Raw genomic sequence first — 21,344 nt, 5'->3', positions numbered from 1 at the left:
ACGAGGGGCGTCTACTTCCGCTGGTCATCCTCCTTACCGTTGAAGCAAAAATTCCTCAGCGCTTTCAGATCCAGCTCGTCCTCGTCAAGAAGCGCCTCCAGATCAGCCACCCTATTAAACGAGCGATTCGAGGTAATCAAGAGGAAGTTAAGTTAATTTTAAGCACGGCAAACCTCTGCAATCATTATTTACCGTATTTTGTAGAGAGACATGACCCGGAATCCACTCTACGGACGCGTTCCTTTTGTATCTCAATCATTAATCATTGAGGTCAATGATCGATGATTGTTTACGAATTGTTTTTGACAGCGCTGTCATTCTGAGTGTCATGCTGTCAGTTCAAATTCGAGTTATTTCCGTTACTTCGATGAAAACAAAAAAAACGAAATCAACTTTTTTAACGTGGTTTATTGCTTCAATTAATAAATCTCGCATGTTTTCACAATCAACCGGAGAAAAAATGCAAGGCCGAACGCGTTCCGGGAAGCGCACGGCATATGTGATATGTCCAGAAGAAATGCTGTCGACCAACCAAATGCATTCGAAGTTTAGGTCACTGCCACGAGCGCGATTAAACAAGAACAATCGGCTTCACGCCCAACCGCTCCGACAGCTCCGTGCAGGTCTTGATTTGGTTCACGTGATACGCAAGCCCACCAGCCTTGTTCACCTTCTCCATATGGTGTCGCTCTGTATCGCCGGCCACAAGCACCGGAAGTGTGGGATCAGTCTAGAAAAAGCAGAAACATAATTCAAATACAACTAAATGAATGAAGGAGATCTACTTGTCCACTTACCGTTGGCATGTTGCGCAGTATACCATTCATGTCCGAGAGACGATCCTCGAAACCGGGTGCAAAACAGGCCGGATTGATGGCTACGAAGCACTGGCCCAGGTCGGCCTCCGAGTCCGCACCGGCGTGCGTCCACTTACGGATCTTGGTGGCATAGTTAGCACCGGCTAGTACCCCGCAGAACATTTCCACCATCGCACCGAGCCCATAGCCCTTGTAACCGGACGTTAGCTCACTGCCACCCAGCGGCATCAGACAGGCCGTATCGAAGGCCACGCTCGCATCGGTCGTTGGATGTCCATCCGGTCCCTGGGCCCATCCGTGTGGAATCGGTTCATTTTTGCGGCGCTGCATCTCAATCTACCGGGCAAACAAACACAACCATTCTTCCTCAGTACCGGGTGTGGCCTTCATGATCGATTGCTGCTGCTGCTGCCTTTTACCTTGCCAACGGCCACGGCCGTCGTTGCCATATCCAGCACGAATCCATCACCGTCCTTGGCCGGTGCACCGACGGAAATGGGATTGGTACCGAGGGCTGCTTCCTTGCTACGCGTCGGGCTCGCCAGTGGCGAGGTGTTCGTCATTGACATCCCGATGCAACCGGCCTTCATCGCACGCAGCGTGTACCAACCGGCAATACCATAATGGTTCGATCCTAGGGGACAATGGCCGGACACATCGTAAGCACCGGTCTGTCGACCAACCCTTTCACCCTGCAATACCTACGCTTAGCGCACACCCAACCAACACCGACCTCCTTGGCCTTCTTGATCGCCAGATCCATGCAAAAGTTACCGACGACAGCACCAAGCCCATTGTTCCCATCGACCCAGGCCGTGGCCGACGTTTCGTTCAGTATCGTCGGTACGGCCGCACCGTCGCACGCGTTCTTGTGCAGATCGTTGATGTACATCTCGAGCCGGTTCATGCCGTGGCTAAAGTGACCCCGATAGTCCGCCTCAGCCAGCAGATCCGCCTGCTGTTGTGCGTGCGACAACGGTGTCTTGGATTTAACCAGACAATCGACCATGAATCGTCTCGCCTCTTCTAGCGCGACCAGGCCTTGCTTTGATGCTGCTACGGACATGGTTCTGCTGCTGTTTGATCCTGCAATGAAATGAAGCGGACATTTTTTTTTTGTTTATCGATTCTACAGACAAAAAGAGGAAAGGAATCCAACCAAACAACACTCCAAACGAACGTGTCCGGATTGCAAACAACCGAATAAATCAGCAGCCCTGTTTCCAGGTCGCACCGATAAGATTCCGCGTCCAGCACGCCGGCACTAATGCCTCTTGCTGGGAGCGTCTGGCCATATTTTCGATTATCTCGCACCACGCGTCGACATCGGGGGTGAAGTAGTCAGCGAGTGCGATTGCCGTTGTCACTGCTGTAAGCAAGATAGGGGATAGCAGCGCGACTGTCTCTCGGGGGGTCACGTCAGCCGACAGAAGGTTCTGAGCGCTGGTTACGCTGAAGACAAATCGTAGGTCGCTTCAATTGCTACATGCACTTATGACCTATCTCGCGTAATTTCCGTTCGAGACTATCGAATCAAATCGCTGGAAATGCGTTAGACTAAACCACGCCACCCTAATATTGACTTAAGCTATTAGCACACAGGAGAACAGGTGGCCTGACCGCGGTCCCACAAACTCACCTAACGTTCCGGAGCCCGCACGGTGCTGATAATACTGTTTCCGTTTCTGTGTATTCCAAGATCGCTGGCCAACGACTGACTGGTGGAGCACAACGGGTTCCAGCAGCACCAGTAGAGTGTGTATTTGGCGCGCACACATTCCTTGCGCAACGCCGACGGACACGTGCCATTGTGGTGTTGGTGCTCGGCGCAAGAAGCTCACCAGCGACGACGATGTCGTAGCCAACATGGTGCGTGCGTGTAATGTGCTGCTGCTGGGTGGATAGAGATAGCAAACAACCGGCGACGGCGGCGTCTTCTTTAGCTGAAAGAAGATGATAGAGAGGGAGAGAATGTCGATTTCTGAAGAAAAGAAGAAAGAAGGGTTCTGTCCTAAACTACGACGACGCAAGGGGTAAAAGGGGGTGGAGGGTTCTTGAACAAAACACAGAAACGCTCAACAGTTCCGTGGTGCCAAGGTCACGCGCTCATGAATACCGGAACGGGTTTACAGGCAGTCCCCATCCAAGGGCCCTCGTTTCCAACAACCCTGCGGCGTTGATCGATGTTAACCATCATAAACAGTAGTACCAGCCACACCTATACCAGTGAAGTGGCCGATGGAATCCCGTCGTCGCTCCCGTGAATTCACGAACCACACACGACCACCGGGAGCGCCAACTGCATTTGCAATTGCTCTGCTGCCGGCCGAATGCACCGTGCTGTGTGTGTCAACTGTTGCACTTGTTGTTTTGCGACGCACACTATGTACTCCAATTCTTGGCGCTGAAACCTTTTGCTTTTGCTCGCGTCTTTACGTAACGATGCACCGGATCGATCCAACTCTGGTATACCTACCGCTCGCTCTTGATGGACTGCAGAGATGAGCACTTGCCACACCTTCTATCAGCGTCGATACTCCAGGTCAGGTTTGGTCTGCAAACGTTCTCGAACTGCAGCGAGCGATGAAAGACCACTGCTGTTACTGCTGCATGTCGTTCGATGAACTTGGCCGCCGCTTCGCTTACGGATCGGTCACGACACGGAAGGTCGCTCGCTCGGTTGGTTCGGACCCCGGTGGCCCATCTACAGCACTACAACGCGGAACCTAAAATTAACTTTTTATCCGCACATACACAAGGCCCCAATTCCTGCGATTGAGCGAACTCTCGGCCTCGGTTGCCGCTTTTCTTCAGTAGCAAAGACGCTGCAGGTCAATTGAAAGGTAGACAATACGGTTTTACTGGCCCGGCGCGTAGAACGTGGCGCGTTTTTTTTAATAATATGATTTTTCGTAAAAAGCACTTTCTCATGATAATGGTAACACGGGCCGAGCCCCAGCAAGGCGCATGAGTCCCACAAACACCCACTTCTCCGTTGGTTTCACGACGCCTACTACTACTACTACTACGTTGATGGTTTGTTGATAGTGTCGTCATCACTTTCTACCTACTCCGCCACACCCTCGGCACCTAGCTGCCATGCGTAGTAATCCATGAATGAATTTACGCTAGCGTACAGTGTATGGTGAATGTCACGTGGCAAAGTATGCCGAGCATCATGAAGGAAAACGCGTCCCTAGGAGAAATGTGCGTAGCATAACTACTACTAAGACTGCTGCTTTACGAAGCATTTAAATTGCGTTATTTTTTTTACTGCATCTTCTGTTAAAGTAGTTATTCCAACCCTAATATATAAACTTATTACTTTTTTTTGTGGTTTAAATTTGAAGCACATCCTTTATTTAAATAATTTTTTGAGCAAACTTAATAAAACTGTATTTGAAACCAGCCGGTCCTATAACGAAGCGAGCCTCTGGGCGTCCATTAATTGTTGAATGGACTCAGAATGCGTCCAATTTTGCGATTTGTTGTCGGCGGTACGTATGTAGGGAGTCTAACTGCAAATAATAAAATAAGGAATCGCATCATTGTGGCCCACACAGACATCGGACAAGCCGCAGATAGCCTACGAACCTGTGAATATGATCTGCAAATTCCCACGAGCTCCGTTACCACCGGGTACCGGCATGCCCTCACCGGGGATGGTAATACGATGTATCGGTGCCGTCACCATCGGAATCTCCAGACGAATAAGTTTATTATCGATACCGATGATCGTGACCGGCTTGCCCTGGAACACGTCGGCCAGTGCCAGCGGTTGCTGCAATTGCAGGTCCGCCTCGTATCGGCTGAAGCGAGGATCCGGAATCTGTTCGAAGAGAAGATGAACCTCACCGGGTGGCAAATCTTCGTAGATGTGACCCGCACCCGGAAGGACGACGACCGTTTTGTGCGGTAATCCGGGTTTCAGGCAAACCGTTGCGTACTCAGGCCCCCAGGTAATGACACCGTTACTAACTCGCGCTCTGCTGTAATGAATGTTTTTGATGAATCCATAGAAGCACTCCACGAGATGCACATTGATCAGCAACTTGATGGGTGAGTTCCACATGAACGTTGGCTTTCTGGTGTCTGTTGGACCATGCGCAGGATATTTTACGATGGTGCTGCAATCAGTAGCAGTGCTCTCTCCAGTAGCTTCCCTGCAATTCAACATACATCATAATCACGGGTGTACACGACTAGATACGGTTGTAGCGGACGCACTCTACTTACTTCAACAGTTGCGCACTGTCCTTGGAAAACTCATAAAAATACGGTTCCCCTTTCAGGCCTTCTTCACCAACATCGTCAAACAATTGTCGCAGCTTGACACTAACTGAAAGGGTGGGAGGGAATGGCGGAGATGAATTCCGATCTCACAATGACTCATTCGCTATTCCCCTTCGAGACGCTGCATGTTCTTGCATGCACCAACTTACCCAGTACGTCGTATGCCTCGCTCAACAGCGCCAAGTCTGTTTCGCCCGACGATGTGGATTTCACAAAGCTATAAAACACAAGATTGCCATGATCGGATCACGGTGGCGGTGCATTGATGGAGAAAACACAAAACCCTACTCACGCTCTTTTAATTTCCTCGGTAGTGGCGTTGCGCGGGACGTTCAGCACAGCGTAGTAATCCAAACCCATCGTTAATTTATTTTTCGAACAATAAATTTGTGCACTCTCACAAGAAGACGTCTGCTCGGTGCGACAGTTGGGGATGAATTGATCTTTGCTAGAGAGCGGATTAGGAGAGATGGAAACAACGGCCGGGGACGACACTGCACACGGCACACGGCACACTTTGTTTTGCGTGAAACTCCTTCGTGTCCATACGATCTCGAGGCGGTGAAGATCCCACACCTATTTCCCCTTCGGACCAACCCTTTGAAACTCTCCATTTCTCCGTTTTTGAGAGTTTTTTGCAAACTGGCAGAAATGAGTCAAACGTAGTTAGTATTCAAGCGGTTGCTACGTTGCCATGGCGAACGCAAGGGTTTTCTGTTGCCCAGGTTACGTTTAACTATTCTGAATGTATATCCATATAGTTCTTTAAGTGAAAAAAAATATTACTTACCTAAATAAATTGTTCGTAATAACACCATGTGGGCACGTGAAGAATACATGACAGTATAGAAGCATAGCGTACAAAAAGCGTCGGTTTCTGTTGTCAAAAATTGATTTATTGAACTCGTCAATTAACTAGATTTTGATTGAAAACGTTTGTTTTAATGTTTGTATGTTGTGTTCGGTTCTTTCTACTACTGTTACTGCTGCTGCTGCTGCTGCTGCTGCTGCACTTCGTATCTAGGCTGCGCAGCAGGCTAGCCTTTGCTCCCCCCACCCCGGGAGCATGCCATCTCGCCTAGCGGTTCGGCTCGTTTGGGTTTAATTTGAGTTTTGGTTGATTTGAACTTGTTTCATGTTTCACATTTTTATCAGTGGTAGATTCCTCTCCATTTTGCGCTTATCCTTCACTTCCGTTCCGTTCTTCGCTTAACGATTGCCACGGCAACCTAATCCAAAATGCATTCCAGCTAGCAAGATCCTTCCTATATGCACTTGCCAACGTGTGTAACGGTTTTCAAGACGTTCGACCTAATCTATTCCAGCATGCCGAATTGGATGGCGGAAAACGTTAATTCTGTTTACGGTTAGTATTTATCACATAGAAAAAAGGTATTTCAATATTCCATACGTTCATCATTCACACCCGTTCTCCATCGTCGCGTGTCACCAGGGTGTGGGTGGTATTTTGATTTGATTTAATCTGTTTAATGCGGGGGGACTTGTTTAAAATTTTAATTCATTCGCGCCGACACTTTTCCACGATTTTCATTCATCTTTCACGGATCCGTTTGATTATAAGTTTACGTCGTTTTTCTTTAACAAATGTTGGCCACCCGAGAACTCTGTGTTTGCGGCGTTTCCGTCGCTTTTTACTATGAGAGTGTTGCTTGCTGGCGATCGTTTTCAAACAGCTCAAGGTGCGCCCCGATATCGCCCAACCGCTGGGAATGTGAGATTTTCGTGGAGTAGCTATCCTAACCTACCTCGCTACCTACTACCCTCTCCTCCTCTTTCCCTCTCTCCCTCTCTTTTGTTGCTACTTTCCCACCCATGTTTTTTCTCTGTTTTGTTTAAAAACGTTCCAAAAATCAGCTAATCTGTACAAAAAATGCCCTCAAGATTTCTGCTTTGTAGAATCGTAATGGTATCGTCAACGTATCGCGTACGGCAAGTAAGCTCCCCCTTTGTTTCTTCCTCTTTTGCTTGCCTCGGAAGAACGGCGAGGGGTGATGCACGCCTTCTGCGCGCCTGCTTTGTGTTTACTTAATTTTACATCGCACCAAAAACTAACAACGAAAAGGCTGCCCGCCCGTCTGTATCCGTGGCTCAATTTAGTCACTTTTAAAACAACTAAATCTACCAAAAGAAAAACCACGTACCACGCGTGTGTGTGTGTGTGTGGGTGTGTGTCGGGGTGATTTTTTGTTTGTTTCGTAAACACGTAAATGACTTGTCGTTAAGGCACCGTTAGATTTTTGTGTTTCCATGTTGAATTGTTGTGTGTTACTCGTGGTTTGCCATCGTGCTAGCGTCTGCTCCTTCGTTAATCCTTCTTTTGGCAACCATAATGCTGTATCTTTCCATCCGCCTAGCCTACTACGAACTGTGCTCTTTCGCACACAATCTGGTTACAGAGAACAGCGATTCGATTTTGGGGGACATGTTCGATTAAAAATGCTTGCCAGCCAGTCTAAAACAGGATCGATCCTTTGAAGACCTCTATAGTAAAGGAGTATAGGAAAGAGGAAAGGGTGGGGAGGGTTGGAATACTCTGAGGTGGTCAGGTTGGCTCGTAATTGGCATAGTGGCATTGAATGGAAGAACCATTCAACTAGACCGATCTGTTTCGTGCGCTCTGCTGGGTGATCGTTGTGCTCGTTTGTAATTTGCATTACACGCACGTTAATGTGCAAGACGGTTGTGGTAGCTGGAGCGTAATACGCATCATCGGACCAAAGGGAGCACACATAACAAGACTTCATGAGATTCGTTTTCGAAAGACGCCTATATCCCATACTTCGATTCATTTCTTCACCACAACAATGAACTTCTTAGTAGTAAACTAGTTAAAACGCGTGTTGCTCCTTTCTGGCTGCTGGTCGTTTGAAAATGGGAATTTGCTTAAGAACGAGGACCACCAACGGGTTGCTATTTACAGGAAACGAACAACAAGTGTTAATATTGGTTTATGCGTTGTTTCTAGAGAGAATTACCTAACATTTTGGCTTTTTGGCTGCGCACTTTTCACTCATGAGTGTTGCGTTTCGGCTTTTAGTTCCATTACTTTCCATCGAGTATTTCTTTTCCATATTCTTCATCACTTGCAAGATCGTATCGATCTCTTGCTTCGCATTTCCCTCTCTCTTTCACTCTCTCCCTCCACGCTTTCGGAGGGTGTGGGGTTTTAATGGACGGTCGGTCGCGCACGGTTCGCGCCAAACGCTGGCTCCATTTTCCTTAATTCACAAACTCATTACACGTCATCTCGCTAAAGTAACTGCCGAGCGGTGAGTCTACCGCGTGGTCCGACGAGTAGGAGGACGATTCGTAGTACGACGGATGGAAGGATGTGCCGATCTGCAGGTTGTAGCCAGCTGCAGCAGCAGCAGCCGCCGCAGCAGAAGAAGAGATGCTTGCACCATTATGGCAACTCTCGTAGGACGAAAGCCGATCGAGCGAAGCCATCGTCGTTCCTGGCGCTACCGCATGATCCCATGATTGTTGCTGTTGCTGCTGCTGTTGCGGGCTCAGCGTGTCGACGTCGGATTCGTACGTGTGCAGTGAGTCCATCAAGAGCTGCTCAACGGTACCACCACTTAGCTGGTGGTGGGCCTGCTGGTGGGGTGTGGAAGTACGCTGAGAATGGTGAAGAAGTTGGAGCTGCTGCTGCTGTTGCGGCGTCGGCTGCTGCTGCTGGTGCTGCTGTTGCTCAGAAAGATGATGATGATGATGATGCAAAGGGTGATGATGATGTTCGGGTGTACTGGCGTCGTTCGGTGTGGGGCTGCTGTTGAAGAACGCCTCGGAGAACTTGCCGATCTCGGTCGAACCGAACGCTTGCTGGAATCCAGGAAGGGGCGTAATGTTCTGAAGTGAGGTGAGAAGAGAAATCGGGAAGGGAAATATTTTTTTTAATATCCGCAGAGTAAAGAGCATAGAGACGATCGTAGAGTTGCTACGCGAACCTTATTCTCTACCGGTGGTGTCGCATTTATGGTCGTATTCGTTTGTTTATCTTTAGCATCGGATGATTTGAGCTCTTTCTGCTGTTTCGTCTGTTTTTTCGTGCGCCGTCCGGTACCATTGGCACGGCTCGGTGACGATGCTACGCCCAAATCTAGCTCGTTGGCATCTTGCTGCGTTTGCGATAAAGAAATAGGGTAGAATTAGCGACGTAGCAAATGGTTTGTTTAGAGCATGATACACAGAGTGGTGTCCCGAGTGGTCTGATCTGGTGCCCGCTGGTCGTACTACGCACCTTCCTATTGCTGGCCGTATCTTTGGCCTTGGTTCCTCCGGCGTTTGAGTATTTCCGCATCTTGCTCGTGAACTGCTCTCCATCGGGCCAGCATAGATTCTAGGTAGAAGCGAGAAAAAAAAACGGTGATCAGCATTTAAGCATTCAGTTTTCACAGATTCATTTCGACATCCTCTCAAATGACTCATCTGTTGCTCAGCAATAATACGTATGAATCCCTCCCCCTGCCCACGACACGACCACCAAAAAATGGAAGATCGATCTAATCGCGGAGCTGCTTCATGACGTTCGTGTTAGCGCGCGCATCATCCCGCTAGCGTAGCCTGGGTTCGGGTGTGTACTTGGCCCGGCCGGACGGGCGGGCGGGCGGGCGTCTCGTGCACCGAGCAACAAGTGTTTGCTCGGTTCTCGAATTAGTTTTCCCCGCCGCTAACACCGCCGCGTGCTAAGGCGATGCCCATGGTGTGTATACAAACAAAACCCCCTCTTCCTCGCTCTCTTGCGACGCTTGGAGTGCAGTCGCCAGCAAATTCTCTTCATTCTACCGCTCTGGAAATCTTTTTCTCTCTCGCTCTCCCTCTCTCTCACTGTCTGATTTTTTTGCTGTGGAAAATTCTATCAAAACGGATTAGAAGGGAAAAGCCCGGCGCAATCGTTTTTCTCTCTCTTTCTCTTTCTCTCTCTCTGTGTGCTGGTGGGTGGCTGGGTAGGTTTAGTAAGAACGGGTATTTGTGTATACTCTTTCTATCCGTCGTCCTGGCTTCTCTCTGCCTTTTATACATTTGCTTCCTGTTTCTCCATTTTTCCGATTCACCATTCTGCTGTTCATTTCCAATGGTATCGCGATTAATGTAACATATCGCCTTCTTTCTCCTGGGCTGTACATAAAGGAGGTCGCTCTGCGAGGCCTGCTGTGAGAAAGCTAGTGCTTTTTACATACAGTGTTGTGCTGCTGCATTGGCTTCCATCAGCATAGCAGCGTTCTGCAGAGCACAGAGAGCAGCAGTATGATCGAGATCATTGTGGATTAAATTTTGTAAAATTCAAATTTACATATTTTTATGCTACTTTTTAAATCAATTATTCTCATAAGACAACGCGCAATTTTTCGATTCCCATTGGGGCCAAAATGGACATTTGAACGACTTGAGGATCACGTACCAAACAATTTGCTGCAAACCTCCGAAGATGGAGATCGCTGACAATAAAGCGTGTCATTTGTTAGGTCGCTTTGCCGCATATCTGAGGTTCGAATTCGAATACAAAAACGCCTTTTTTCGAAGACTTTTTTTTAATGCAAAATGTAGTAGTTCTCGCAGCGATCGATTGAAAATCTCACAAAGAAAAATAGCGAGATGCCTCCTACTCCCCTCCATACACCGAGACGCGTGTCACTCGCTCGCTCATCCGGTTAACTAGGGAACTTTGTGTGAGCTGAAGGAAAATCGTCCAGAAAGCGAGAGGAGCTCTGTTGGTCGCGACATCCATACGTTCCCCCGAGGAGGGGGCTATACTAGCGCAGTTCGGCAACATAATATCGCATATATCGTGTGAAGGAGGTAAGGGAACACACCCGCGCGTCCGCGCTTGTATGTAAGCCGGAGAACGGAACGAATATGCTGCTGGCAGGCTGCGTATACCAAACAACCAAGCCCCAGTAGCAGCAGCAGCAGCAGCAGCAGCATACATGGGTCGTGGGCGCCCACCTAAGAGCCTACGCACCACATCCCAGCGACGACGACGACGACGACGACGACCATGACGGCGGTTAGGAGCTCGATCGATCCATCCCCGTGCAGCCCCAAAACGGGGTTCGCTCGCAACCACCGGGTTCGTCGTGTGTGCGGGGGGGAGATCGCCACCTCCTAGGCACACACACTGGCACCACCACCACCACCACCGAGCGCGACCATGGTGGTGGGTCCACTGCGGAAAAACCATCACCAACGTCACCACCTTCTTGTCCACCCACTTTCTGGGCTCGCCAGAAGCCAGAACAACATTCCTCGAAGCAAAACCAGAAACAAAAAACAAAAAAAAAACAAATGGACGCCATGGCGGGTACTGGACTGCAGGAGAAGGGGCGGGGATTATTGGGGGAAATTCTCTCGAGAAGGTCCGAAGGTGACGGCGGCTGCAGTAGCGCCGGAAAGGCGCTCCCGGACACAACGTTACGGTAGCAGCAGCAGAAGCAGTAGTGACAGTGGCAGTAGCACGTTTGGCCCATTTTTACTGCGCAGGATCGATAATATGCTCTCGCTACCCCCGCTTAGTCTCCCCCCCCCCCCGTCTCCACCAACTCAAACGACACCCGATCCTTCTAATGCTGTGCGTGCGTGTGTCTTTGTGTGTGTACATCGCGGGAAAAAGGGCGCGAATGAGTGTGCGAGAGAAGAAAGTCTTCCGGAGGAAGGACTCAGGAGTAGGAACGATAGGTAAAGGGGAGCACCGCCCCCTCCCCTATCCCCCTTCGAGACCGGGAAATTGATTCGATCTCACGGCCTCTCTCTCGCTCTCGCTCTCTCTTTCTCTCATGCTCTTTGACTACTGCGATGGAATGGCTCCATGGATACGCCGCCATATGATGGGGAGCTCGGTCCGTGTGGTGTTAGTGAGTGCCGAACAGAATGCCGAATCCTACTCTATATTGGGGCGCCCGCGTTGTCATGGAGCCTTTGGACCGGTCTCTCACTTTCTCTCCGCAGCTGCTGCTGCTGCTCCGGTTGGTTCGTGAGCTTCGTGGTAATACATAAGCGGGAATATGCACTTCCGGCCGAGGAGGCCAGAAGGGAGCGAGGACGAAGCGACGCGCGTGTGTGTGTGTGTGTTTGTCTGCGTCTACCTAACGCATACCAGGGCAGGTCCTTGGATTCGCGCGCGCCCGGTTTGGCGCGTCCACAAAAGGAGCAAAACAGCGGGCGAGCCTCAGCGAGCGAGCGAGGCTAAAAGGGAACAACAAGAACCAAGAACACGCATACCATCGGCCCCTGTGAGAGGGGGAGAGTCGAAAATGGTCTCGTAATTAAAGTAGCCAGGGAGCTGACACATGCCAGGGTGCTGGCCTCGCAGCCGCGATTGCCAATCGATGATGATGATGGTTCGTGGGGTTCGTGTTAGTACCACCTCACGGTCCGACCCCCCCCCCCCCCCCCCCTCTGAGATGTCCTCCATGAGGTGCAAATATCCTGGACCTCACCACCCTGGCCGTGGAGCGCCCGCGACTGAGTGCGTGTGGACACTAAGGAAGGGAAAGCTGCAGCAGGAGCCCGTTTAATCGATCATATTTTCGGGGTTCGGCCACACACACACACACACGGACACACATCGTCGCTAGGGCTAGCCAGTTGGTAGTGGCCAGTAGTGCAGAATGATCGATCGATCTACTAGCTTGTTGGTGTTTTATCTTAAACATAACATTCGAAAATTCTTCTTCAAATAATTCAAATTGGTTTACGATACGATTATCCCTCTCGTATGATTGAAAATTATCCCGAGTGATTATTTTTTTTTTCGAGCTGCATCCCAGCAGCCGCTTATTCTTCACTTCACTCGCACCTCTCTCTCTTCGCCTACTAGTAGCTCCCCCCTATATATACCTCGGCAAACACAAAGACCGAAACCCGGAAACAGGTTCCGCGAACGCACTCGTCGCTCCGGTACAGGGAAACTTGTTGAAAATAAATCAATATCTGAATATACGGGTGCCAGCGACAGACGACCGGAACGGGACGGGACGGGGGACCAGCGAAGGACCAGAGGCTGGAAAACCGAAATAAAAGTGAACCTTTGGCTGGCAGAAAATGCATCCCGACCTCCTCCTCCTCTACAGCCCAGGTACCCCCCCCCCTCCCTCTCTATGCCTTGTCGTGCGGCCTTCCCCTTCCTATCCGGGTGTATATACTTACTGTAAGTGCATCCAGTGATTTCATTCGTGCACCCGCTGCTGCAACTGCACCAGCAGCTGGTGCACTAGCGCCGCCGTTAGATGATGACGATGATGCTGTTGTTGCTGTTGCTCCTGCTGCTGCACCACCACCACCGAGTGCCGTCGTTGGGCTGCTGGTCCGACTGGTTTCACTTCCGCCATTCCCGGTACCGTTGGTCCCGCCGGCGGTTTGACCATTTCCGTACGCGCGCTGGTGCTTGCGCTCCTTGGGCTTGCGGGTAGTGCCAGTACCTCCACCTCCACCTCCTCCTCCTCCTGTGCCTTTGCTGGTATCCTTGCCCCCGCCCGTACCATCTGTCAGGGGAAGGTGATAGTCTGCTGCTTGTTTGGAGGAGGGCCACGCCAGTGAGAAGTGAGCGAGAGAGAGAAAAAAAGAAAGAAGATGACGCATTAGAAGTGAAAAAAAAGGGTAGAAGGGTAGAGCTCGCATTCGGTTCGCAAACCCGTAGTAGGCCGGGGATTGATGGCCGGGATGGCGTGTAGAGATGTGTAGTTGGTATATGGTGACGACGCTCGCGCTCAATGTCGGAGGGTAGCAGATGACTTCTGTTTTTTTTTTCTCTTGTTTTCATTTTTGTTTGGTTTTTTGGTGAGGTTGGTTGGATGATGAGTGTGTAATGCAGAGCACGATCGGGATCCATGGGGAGCGTGAAGGGCAAGCGAGCGAGCGAGAGCGAGCACGAGCAAGTACATAGGACATGTCGGACACACTAGCCACCGACACAGTAGCCGTGCCGCTACACTAGGCGCGCGCGACGCCCGCAACGCTCGCGCAAAGCCAGCAACCAGCGAGCCGTGAAAGGATATAAAATGGATGTCTTTTTCGCAGAATGGTGCACCACGGGGTGCAAAAAATGATGTACACAGCAGCACACGGCACGGGGATCGATGAATGTGTAAGCTGACTGGCTGACTGGTTGGCTGGCTGAGTACAACGCCAACGACGCGACGGTTAGCGTTTGAATCCAGCTTAGCCCGGTTCTTTTGGGAGGCGCTGCTCTACCTCAAGTAGTTTCCTCCAACTTCTCAGTGCACGACGGTGGCATCCGGTGGAATCTCCGTTCATCCAAAAACATGGTCTGTGGCCACGTCGTGGTCCGTGGACCAACCACCGAATCGAACCGAACGCGCGACTATGGTTCTATTGATTTTTTCGAAAAACTCCCAGGGTTGCGGTCGCCGTCACCGCGTCCAAGTCACCGTCGCCCGTCGTTGTTGTGTTCGCTCTCTTACCCAAAATTGCAGGATTCACCAACCTTCTTCCTGTACACCGTCGTGTTCCTCTATGGCGCTTTCTCTCCTTTGCTCTCTCTCTTTGTTTCTCTCACCTAAAACCCAAAACAGCGCTAGGGTTACTTGGCCACGTTTGGTCGTCTAAAAGTAGTAGTAGTAGTAGTAGTAGTAGTAGTAGTAGCCCCCTTTAGTAGTAGCCCGGGCGAAAGCGCGCGTGTGTGTATTGGTTCAAGCCAAGCCTCTCTCTCTATCTCTCTCTCTCTCTCTCTCTCTCTGCGCCGATTAACTTTGGTGAATTCCGGCGCTGGTGGGCGCCTTCCGTCTACCTTTTTTTTGGCATGCCAAGGAGCGGCCCCTTATGTACTTATGGAGCAGTGTGCGGCCGGATCGATTTTGTGATAGCACAGAAACCATAACAATCGCACCAACACACATACGACGTAAAGCGCCAGGATGGATGGGGAGCTGCTGCTGCTGCTGCTGCTGCCGCCTATCATGTGATGGAGGCGCATTGTTTTGGTTTTTTTTTCTGTGTGTTGCTGATGTTGCTCTTGGCGGAGGGGTTGCTTCGCTCGTCGCTCGTCGTCGCTCAGCTTGCTAGGCTCTCTAGGTCGGCTCTCCAGGTCGGTTGCCAACGGTTACCATGAGAACGACCATTTCGGCGCTGGCTTCGTTGGGAGGGGGGCGGCGACCGTCGCCGGTGCACATATACACTCACATTCGGTTATTCAAGTGTGCATGTGTGTGGGTACGTGTGTGTGTGTGTGTGTGTGGGGTTGTCGCGTGTACATACCTGTTGCTGACGTGGGCGTTGGAGACTCCCCATTCTCGGCCGTTGATTCGTTTTGGCTTTGCTGCTGCTGCTGCTGCTGTTGCTGCTTTTGTTGCTGTTGCTGGAGCGGAAGCTGGGGGCTGTCTGCTGGACCGTACGAAGCGGACAGTGGACTATACTCTGCACTGCTGGCGGCTGTGGAAAATCCGTTCGATACAGTGTTTCCCTGGAACAAGGACGTCGCTGCCGTTGATGGTGAACTGCCGCTCGCGTTCGTAACACCGCCACCCTCTGTCTGGTTCGTGTTGCTGGCTCGATCATTGTGACCGAAGCCTTGGGATGTCGAATAACCGTGCTGATGATGATGGTGCTGCTGCTGCTGCTGCTGCTGGGTTTTCGAGCCACCGTTGGAAGATTGTTCTGTTTGGAGTGATCCTAGGCTACTGCGATAGGACGTTGCTGTCATGCTGCTACCGTTGCCGTAGTTAGCGAAGCTCGAATACTGATGATGCGGATCGCGCTGCAGGTGATGGTGGAATGGATATGCGGAAGGATTCGCACTAGCCATGTGTCGGTGGCCGGGAGGATACAGATAGCCTCCTGCGCCACCACCACCTCCCCCCGGGCCATAGCCAGGTGGCATTCCACCGAGACCACCGCGCGAGTACGGTGATTGCGACTGATGGTGATGATGATGATGGTGCTGGTAATAGTGATTGTAGCCACCGTACTCGCGATAGGAAGACGAGTAGCTACCATAGTAACCGGACGAACCATAGCTACCACCACCACCAACACCGTGACCGGAGGCCAGAGAACCCATCATGCTGCCAGCTGAATGATGCGGATGATGCGGATGATGTGGATGATGGTGGTAGCCGGAACCGTAGTACTTCTCGTAGCCACCATTGTCGTGATAACCGCCCATACCGCCAGTGCTGCTGCTGCCGCTGCCACTGCTGGCTCCGTAACCGGACCGATGGTGATACGCATCCGGGATAGCACCACCGCCGCCGCCGCCGCCACCGTACCGGCCACCACCGGCCGCCATCGGGTATGGTGACGCACTTCGCAGCATGCTGGGCGTGTACGGGTAGCAAAAGTTATTGTTCATTGAGTGATGTCTGTAGTCCAGGTAGTTGGCACTGCTACTGCTACAGCAATCCATGTCCCGTGGATGGGGGTCCGTCCACCAATCTCGGTCCCTTTCCAGTTCGCCTTTTAGAGACGCTGGAAACACACTCACTCACTCACACCAGCGGACCCAGCGGGGGGTAGGATTCTTTCCGTTCCGATCCTTTCACCGCCGGGACTCTATTTGTGTTCCACTAAACCAATTATAAACTATTTATAGCCCGGCGCTGCGCCACAAGTTCGTCAAAACTCCAGGCGGCAGGCGACACCAGGGAGAGGCGTGTGCGTAGGAACGACCGCGAGTACCGCGGCCACTCGGCCGGCAGTCATCCGGTGGAACCACCGCGTAACACTTGACAGCAAGAGCAGGAGCACACTTTACCCGCTTTACCGGGGTTCACATTTTTCGATTGGCCGGAAAGGCACGCATTGCACACCGGATCACTTTCATCGATGAAAACCAACGAAGCACATCGCACGATCGGGACGAAAGCATTCCTTTCCTTAAAGAACGAGTTACGTAGAACAAGGATAATTATTTCATTGCCACAAAAGCGGAGAAATCAAAGGAAACCTTTGTTTTCGATCGCAATGCAAATGACAAACAGCAGGCTTTGACAGGGTGCGTTTTGAGGTTAGGTGTTCCCCAGCCGCTTTACCGTCCAGGAATGTCCATCCACGGCACGGTACCGACGACGACGACGACGATGACGAAGGACTCTCTCGCTCTCTTTCTCTCTTTATCACTGTACACCGAACTGACCTTCCTATCGGTCAGCCAACGTCATCCACTACCGTCCCACCAGGACAGCGCGTCATTATCACTCCCTTTTACCCTAGTTCCCTCGCTACCTTCGGCTGCCACATAGTACATAGGCGCGGACGCGTGCTTGCACCTACAGGAGCATACACTTTCGGGAAATACTAGCTAGCTGGCTCGCTGGCTGGCTTGCCCACCTCCCCCCCGGGGGTGTACACACCTAGTAGATAGTGCTGCGGTCGCGGTAGAAAGTTTATTGATTTGCTTGGGCAGCGCGACACTCTCTCTCGCGCGCTCTCTTTCTCGCGGGAAGGAAAGTGTCACTCAAACCGCCCACCCCAACAACCCTTTCACCACCCTGTGTGTGTGTGCGCTATCTGGCATCATACACGAGGACCGAGGACGCGCGTTTTAACTTTGTAATAACCTTACAAAAGGCGTCGAAGCGTATTATGAATGAATAGAACGGGGGATATAGTGATGTCAGCACAGTGGTAGGTGCTGTCCTTCTATTGCAGCAGTACAGCAACAACCGACAGCCCCGGGGAAGGGGGAGGTTACAACAGAAACCAGAGAAAAGAGCGCCCGACGACGCGCATCGCGAGAAAGAGAGAAAGTGGGCGCCGCACGCTAGGAAGAAGGCCTTCGAGTTCGGAGTTGCGACGCCTGATAAGGATAAAAATCAATTTTCCTCCCCAAAAAAACGCGACGCGTCGCCAGGGCAGACAGACGTGCGTGGATACAATTGGATATTGGTTTAGCTTTTCCACCAATTTTTCACTTTCGAATTCTTTACAAAACAGACACCGAAAGCAATCGATATCAGCCGACCGATGGTGGTGTGACACCTGTACGCAGCACTGTAACAACGCCCCAAAAAAGGGGGCCGCGGCACCTGCGACGAGATATCTGCACACTACACTCGAACGGTCGGTCGAACACGCACCACATTATCAAACACGTCAGCCTACCTGACAGCCTACGGTGTGGACCGGACTCAATTAACGGAGATTCATTGTTTCAACTCCTTTTTTTTCCTTTCTATTTAACGATACCACTCCACGCCTTTCGAACAGAACAGAAGGCGCGTGTTGCACACGACGGCGCGCGGCGCACATACAACGTATTCGCGGAGCTTTTGGGAGCGTGCGTGTGCGTCACGACCGCTCCGGCCGAGAGTTTCGCGTTAACTTTCGCCGTTGACACGTGCCGCCGTGCAGTGGCCGGGAGAAGCTGGCGCCCGTTCTTCCCGGTTCTGTGCAGCGCAAGCGCGCACGCGCAATCCGTCGCGGCTATCCGTCGGGTGGTGCTCGTGTCGTCGTCGCACGCACTTCGGCGATGCTCTAGTCGCTGGCGATGCGAGGATCTCTACACGGCCCCCACGCAAAACTATGGTACCGCACACTTTGCTAACACATTCCAATACGCGTTCTGATAACGTGGAGTGAACGAGTGGAGCGATGCTCCCCCGGAATCCGGTCGTCACCCAAAGGCGCGTTCGGCGAAACGCGCGCTCCTTCGATCGGTTTCTGCAGTGACGGCGCGATCAGGATGCGATTGTTGAAATTGATTCGTTCTTGGAAAACCCGACGAATTTGTTTATCAAACAATGATAAACGGATTTATCATAAATACTATTAGGACGGTTATATCATAAATACTATTGTTTTATTCTATAAAATTATTTTTAAACCTCAAAACAGTAAACATTCAACGAAAAACTCGAAAGTAATTTTTGTAACATATTTTAAGAATTGCTTTGTGAACTTTTTTGCTTAGTTGTAGTAGGCCCAGCATACTTTTCCCAACATTGCAAATGCCAATGATAAGTGTGTATTAGTTGAAAATTTAAAAAAACATTTTCTATTGAATGCCATATGGTTTCCGGTTGTTCCGATTATGATCCTTTTTTTGTTCTTCGCTCACACCCTGGCTCCCTGGTCAGCGACCACAGCCTCAATGCCGTATCACATTACACTCCAGCCAAACCGGACAACCGGAAAAACAGCAATCTGTTCACACACTGCTGCCGGGCTCCGGGCGGCGTGTAGGGCTTCGTTCACCACTCGGACACTTGGCGCTGAGGTTGGGGCTTCGGCAAACCCCCATTCCTTCCTTCCGTTCTTCCGGGCTCTTTTTACCCTTTGCCACACCAAAAGGCCGCGCGCGACAAACAATCCGAACACAATCGCTGTGGTTCGAGAATCTCGGTCTCGCCGATCGATCCCCGATGGGCCGTGGCCGCACAGCGTGGCTTGGTGTGTGTGTGTGTGTGTGTGTGTGTGTGTGTGTGTGTGTGTGTGTGTGTGTGTGTGTGTGTGTGTGGAAAGCGTGTCGTCGACGGAAATCAGTTTCCAATCAACTCATCCCTCGAGCGACGAAAGTAAATTAATCAATGTCCTGGTGGAGTTTCGCCGAAGGAGGCGCCACCGTCACCGCCACGGCCACGGTAGCCGGCTTCGGTTGTGAGCCGGTGCCGGCCAGACAGTTTTGAGCACGCGTGGTCTGGGAGGGGTGTGTTTGGGGGGGGGGGGAGAAACCTTGGATCATGGAGCGCGTTTCCTTTTCCAGTGGCCGTTCAAGTAGCTTGAAACGATTTCCTCTTTTTTCCACCGATTTCCGATTGTCAGCCACAGCGGCGGAGACTATCGATGGATAGATGGATGGAGTATTGGGGCGGGACGAAAGCCAACAAAAAAAAAAACGTTACCATATTTTGCGCGCTAATATTGCCACCGTTCTTGGCTTCGAACGAAGTTTGCTCACACACACACCTATACCACTCTCGCCTTACGCAGCGCGTCTATTTCCTCGGGGCACTGCTCCCCTGTTACCACGGAACAACCAAAAGGGGAGGAGGGCTAGTGGAAGAGGGGCGTGGAGGCGTTGATCAATAGTGGACGCATCCCCTAGCTGCGCCAAGACGCGGCGCTCCCGGGCGCCTCGAAGATTGTCAATAGCTTTTCGTCCATTTTTTAGTCCGGTTGGCCCCGTTGTCGATGGATCAAATTTCGCGCCACTGGCGACAGTTTGTGGGGTTTGCGTTTTTTTGGGAGCTTATGGTGGTGTCCTCGTGGATGGTACCAGAGGGAATGATAAAGAAAGATGTTTTCCCCGAGGCCGAGGTAACGGTGATCGGTACTGTATCCGGTAGATTGGGACTTTCGGATTTGGCGGTTGGTTTGTGGAATGATTTCTGGAAAGTGCGTTTACGCTTTTTGTGCGTTTGATTGAAGGAGAAACTTACAAATTTAGATTTAAGCAAAATAAAGGTATTGCTTGACTTAAATGTATGACATATCGTATGTGTTTCATCTTCGTTCTCTGTACCTTATGGAGCCTCTATAATTTTTTTAATTTATAGATCTCCGATCTACAACATTAAACAATATTGCTGAAGGTGACCCACATCAACAAGCTTTTGGTACGAACAATAAGATTAATGTAGAATATTGTATAAAATATTTGGCAAAGTATAATAATAGTTCCATGCTTTAATTTGACAGAATTGATAAAAAGGACATTAAGTAAGTTCACAGAAATACAGTTTGAAAAATCAGAAAATCGTGATCGTAAATTTAAGAACGAAGATGGCAGCTTCAAATCAATTTCTATATCTTTTGTTTATTAGGTATCATTAATTAGTCAACTATTCTTATAAACTTGCATAAAATTCGTTTGTTAAATCGTTTTGGAGTATTGCATTTTCATGAACAGCTTAATGTTACCAACTGTTTATAAGCCATGAAGTGGATCATCATGGGGTGAGCAAAAATATGGAATTGTTTACGAAATCCAATCATCTTCAAACTCAACGGTCGCATGCCAGTCATCACCATTATCGCTAGGTAGCGGTTTCGTTTCGGTAATGATTTTCCCCCGTAATCACACACTTCTCGACACACTGGGTGACATTTTCGGGCATGGTATGGCCGCCTGGTGTGCGCGCCAGGTTTACTCCGAACAGTTCGCAACGGGAACAACAAGAGAGAGAGAGAAATAAAAAATTGAAATCCCGTAAAGCAGAGCAAAACCTATATGAAAAGGGAGAGGAGTGAAGGGGGGGGGGGGATGTGGCTGACAGAGATGCATTAATTGGTAACCGAATCCTTTAGCCGCCATCCATT

General features: G+C 50.5%; 5 protein-coding genes across 7 annotated transcripts in view; all 5 read right to left on the bottom strand.

Annotated features, from left to right (window-relative positions):
• Window positions 1–287, bottom strand: part of LOC125954630 (TBC1 domain family member 13) — a 2,155-nt gene extending 1,868 nt beyond the window's left edge. Inside the window, exons 1-2 of the mRNA XM_049685091.1 lie at window positions 193–287; window positions 38–111 (exon numbers count right to left, since the gene is read on the bottom strand). Coding sequence (XP_049541048.1) covers window positions 38–111; window positions 193–212 — 94 coding nt within the window. The 5' untranslated portion in view covers window positions 213–287. The remainder of the gene's footprint in view (window positions 1–37; window positions 112–192) is intronic.
• A 109-nt stretch (window positions 288–396) lies between these two features.
• Window positions 397–3,688, bottom strand: LOC125954614 (uncharacterized oxidoreductase YjmC). Of its 3 annotated transcripts, none has more exons than XM_049685072.1 (6): window positions 3,295–3,688; window positions 2,458–2,761; window positions 1,524–1,904; window positions 1,238–1,452; window positions 798–1,154; window positions 397–730 (listed from the first exon to the last, which is right to left on the bottom strand). In XM_049685072.1, exons 2-6 carry the CDS (start codon window positions 2,684–2,686, stop codon window positions 572–574), a joined length of 1,341 nt encoding a protein of 446 aa, XP_049541029.1. In that variant the 5' UTR covers window positions 2,687–2,761; window positions 3,295–3,688; the 3' UTR covers window positions 397–571. The 3 variants fall into 3 exon arrangements, with proteins under 3 accessions (XP_049541029.1, XP_049541030.1, XP_049541028.1); XM_049685073.1 differs by lacking the exon at window positions 3,295–3,688 and adding an exon at window positions 3,037–3,157; XM_049685071.1 differs by lacking the exon at window positions 3,295–3,688 and adding an exon at window positions 2,935–3,036.
• Window positions 3,689–4,404: 716 nt separating this feature from the next.
• LOC125955536 (dnaJ homolog subfamily B member 13-like) lies at window positions 4,405–5,471 on the bottom strand. Its single transcript, XM_049686668.1, has 4 exons — window positions 5,404–5,471; window positions 5,261–5,328; window positions 5,055–5,157; window positions 4,405–4,981 (listed from the first exon to the last, which is right to left on the bottom strand). The coding sequence occupies exons 1-4, from the start codon at window positions 5,469–5,471 to the stop codon at window positions 4,405–4,407; spliced, it is 816 nt and encodes a 271-aa protein (XP_049542625.1).
• Window positions 5,472–6,126: 655 nt separating this feature from the next.
• Window positions 6,127–13,376, bottom strand: LOC125954640 (ecdysone-induced protein 74EF-like). Its single transcript, XM_049685106.1, has 4 exons — window positions 13,278–13,376; window positions 9,373–9,471; window positions 9,080–9,250; window positions 6,127–8,981 (listed from the first exon to the last, which is right to left on the bottom strand). Exons 1-4 carry the CDS (start codon window positions 13,299–13,301, stop codon window positions 8,352–8,354), a joined length of 924 nt encoding a protein of 307 aa, XP_049541063.1. The 5' UTR covers window positions 13,302–13,376; the 3' UTR covers window positions 6,127–8,351.
• A 2,264-nt stretch (window positions 13,377–15,640) lies between these two features.
• On the bottom strand, window positions 15,641–16,491 carry LOC125955535 (protein FAM98A-like). The gene is made up of 3 exons (XM_049686667.1): window positions 16,355–16,491; window positions 15,768–16,282; window positions 15,641–15,711 (listed from the first exon to the last, which is right to left on the bottom strand). The coding sequence occupies exons 1-3, from the start codon at window positions 16,489–16,491 to the stop codon at window positions 15,641–15,643; spliced, it is 723 nt and encodes a 240-aa protein (XP_049542624.1).
• Between the last annotated feature and the right edge of the window lie 4,853 nt (window positions 16,492–21,344).

This window comes from Anopheles darlingi, chromosome 3 (assembly GCF_943734745.1).
Source record: "Anopheles darlingi chromosome 3, idAnoDarlMG_H_01, whole genome shotgun sequence".
NCBI lineage: Eukaryota > Metazoa > Arthropoda > Insecta > Diptera > Culicidae > Anopheles > Anopheles darlingi.
Note: the sequence above shows the minus strand (reverse complement) of the source record. Positions and strands in the feature narration are given on the sequence as shown.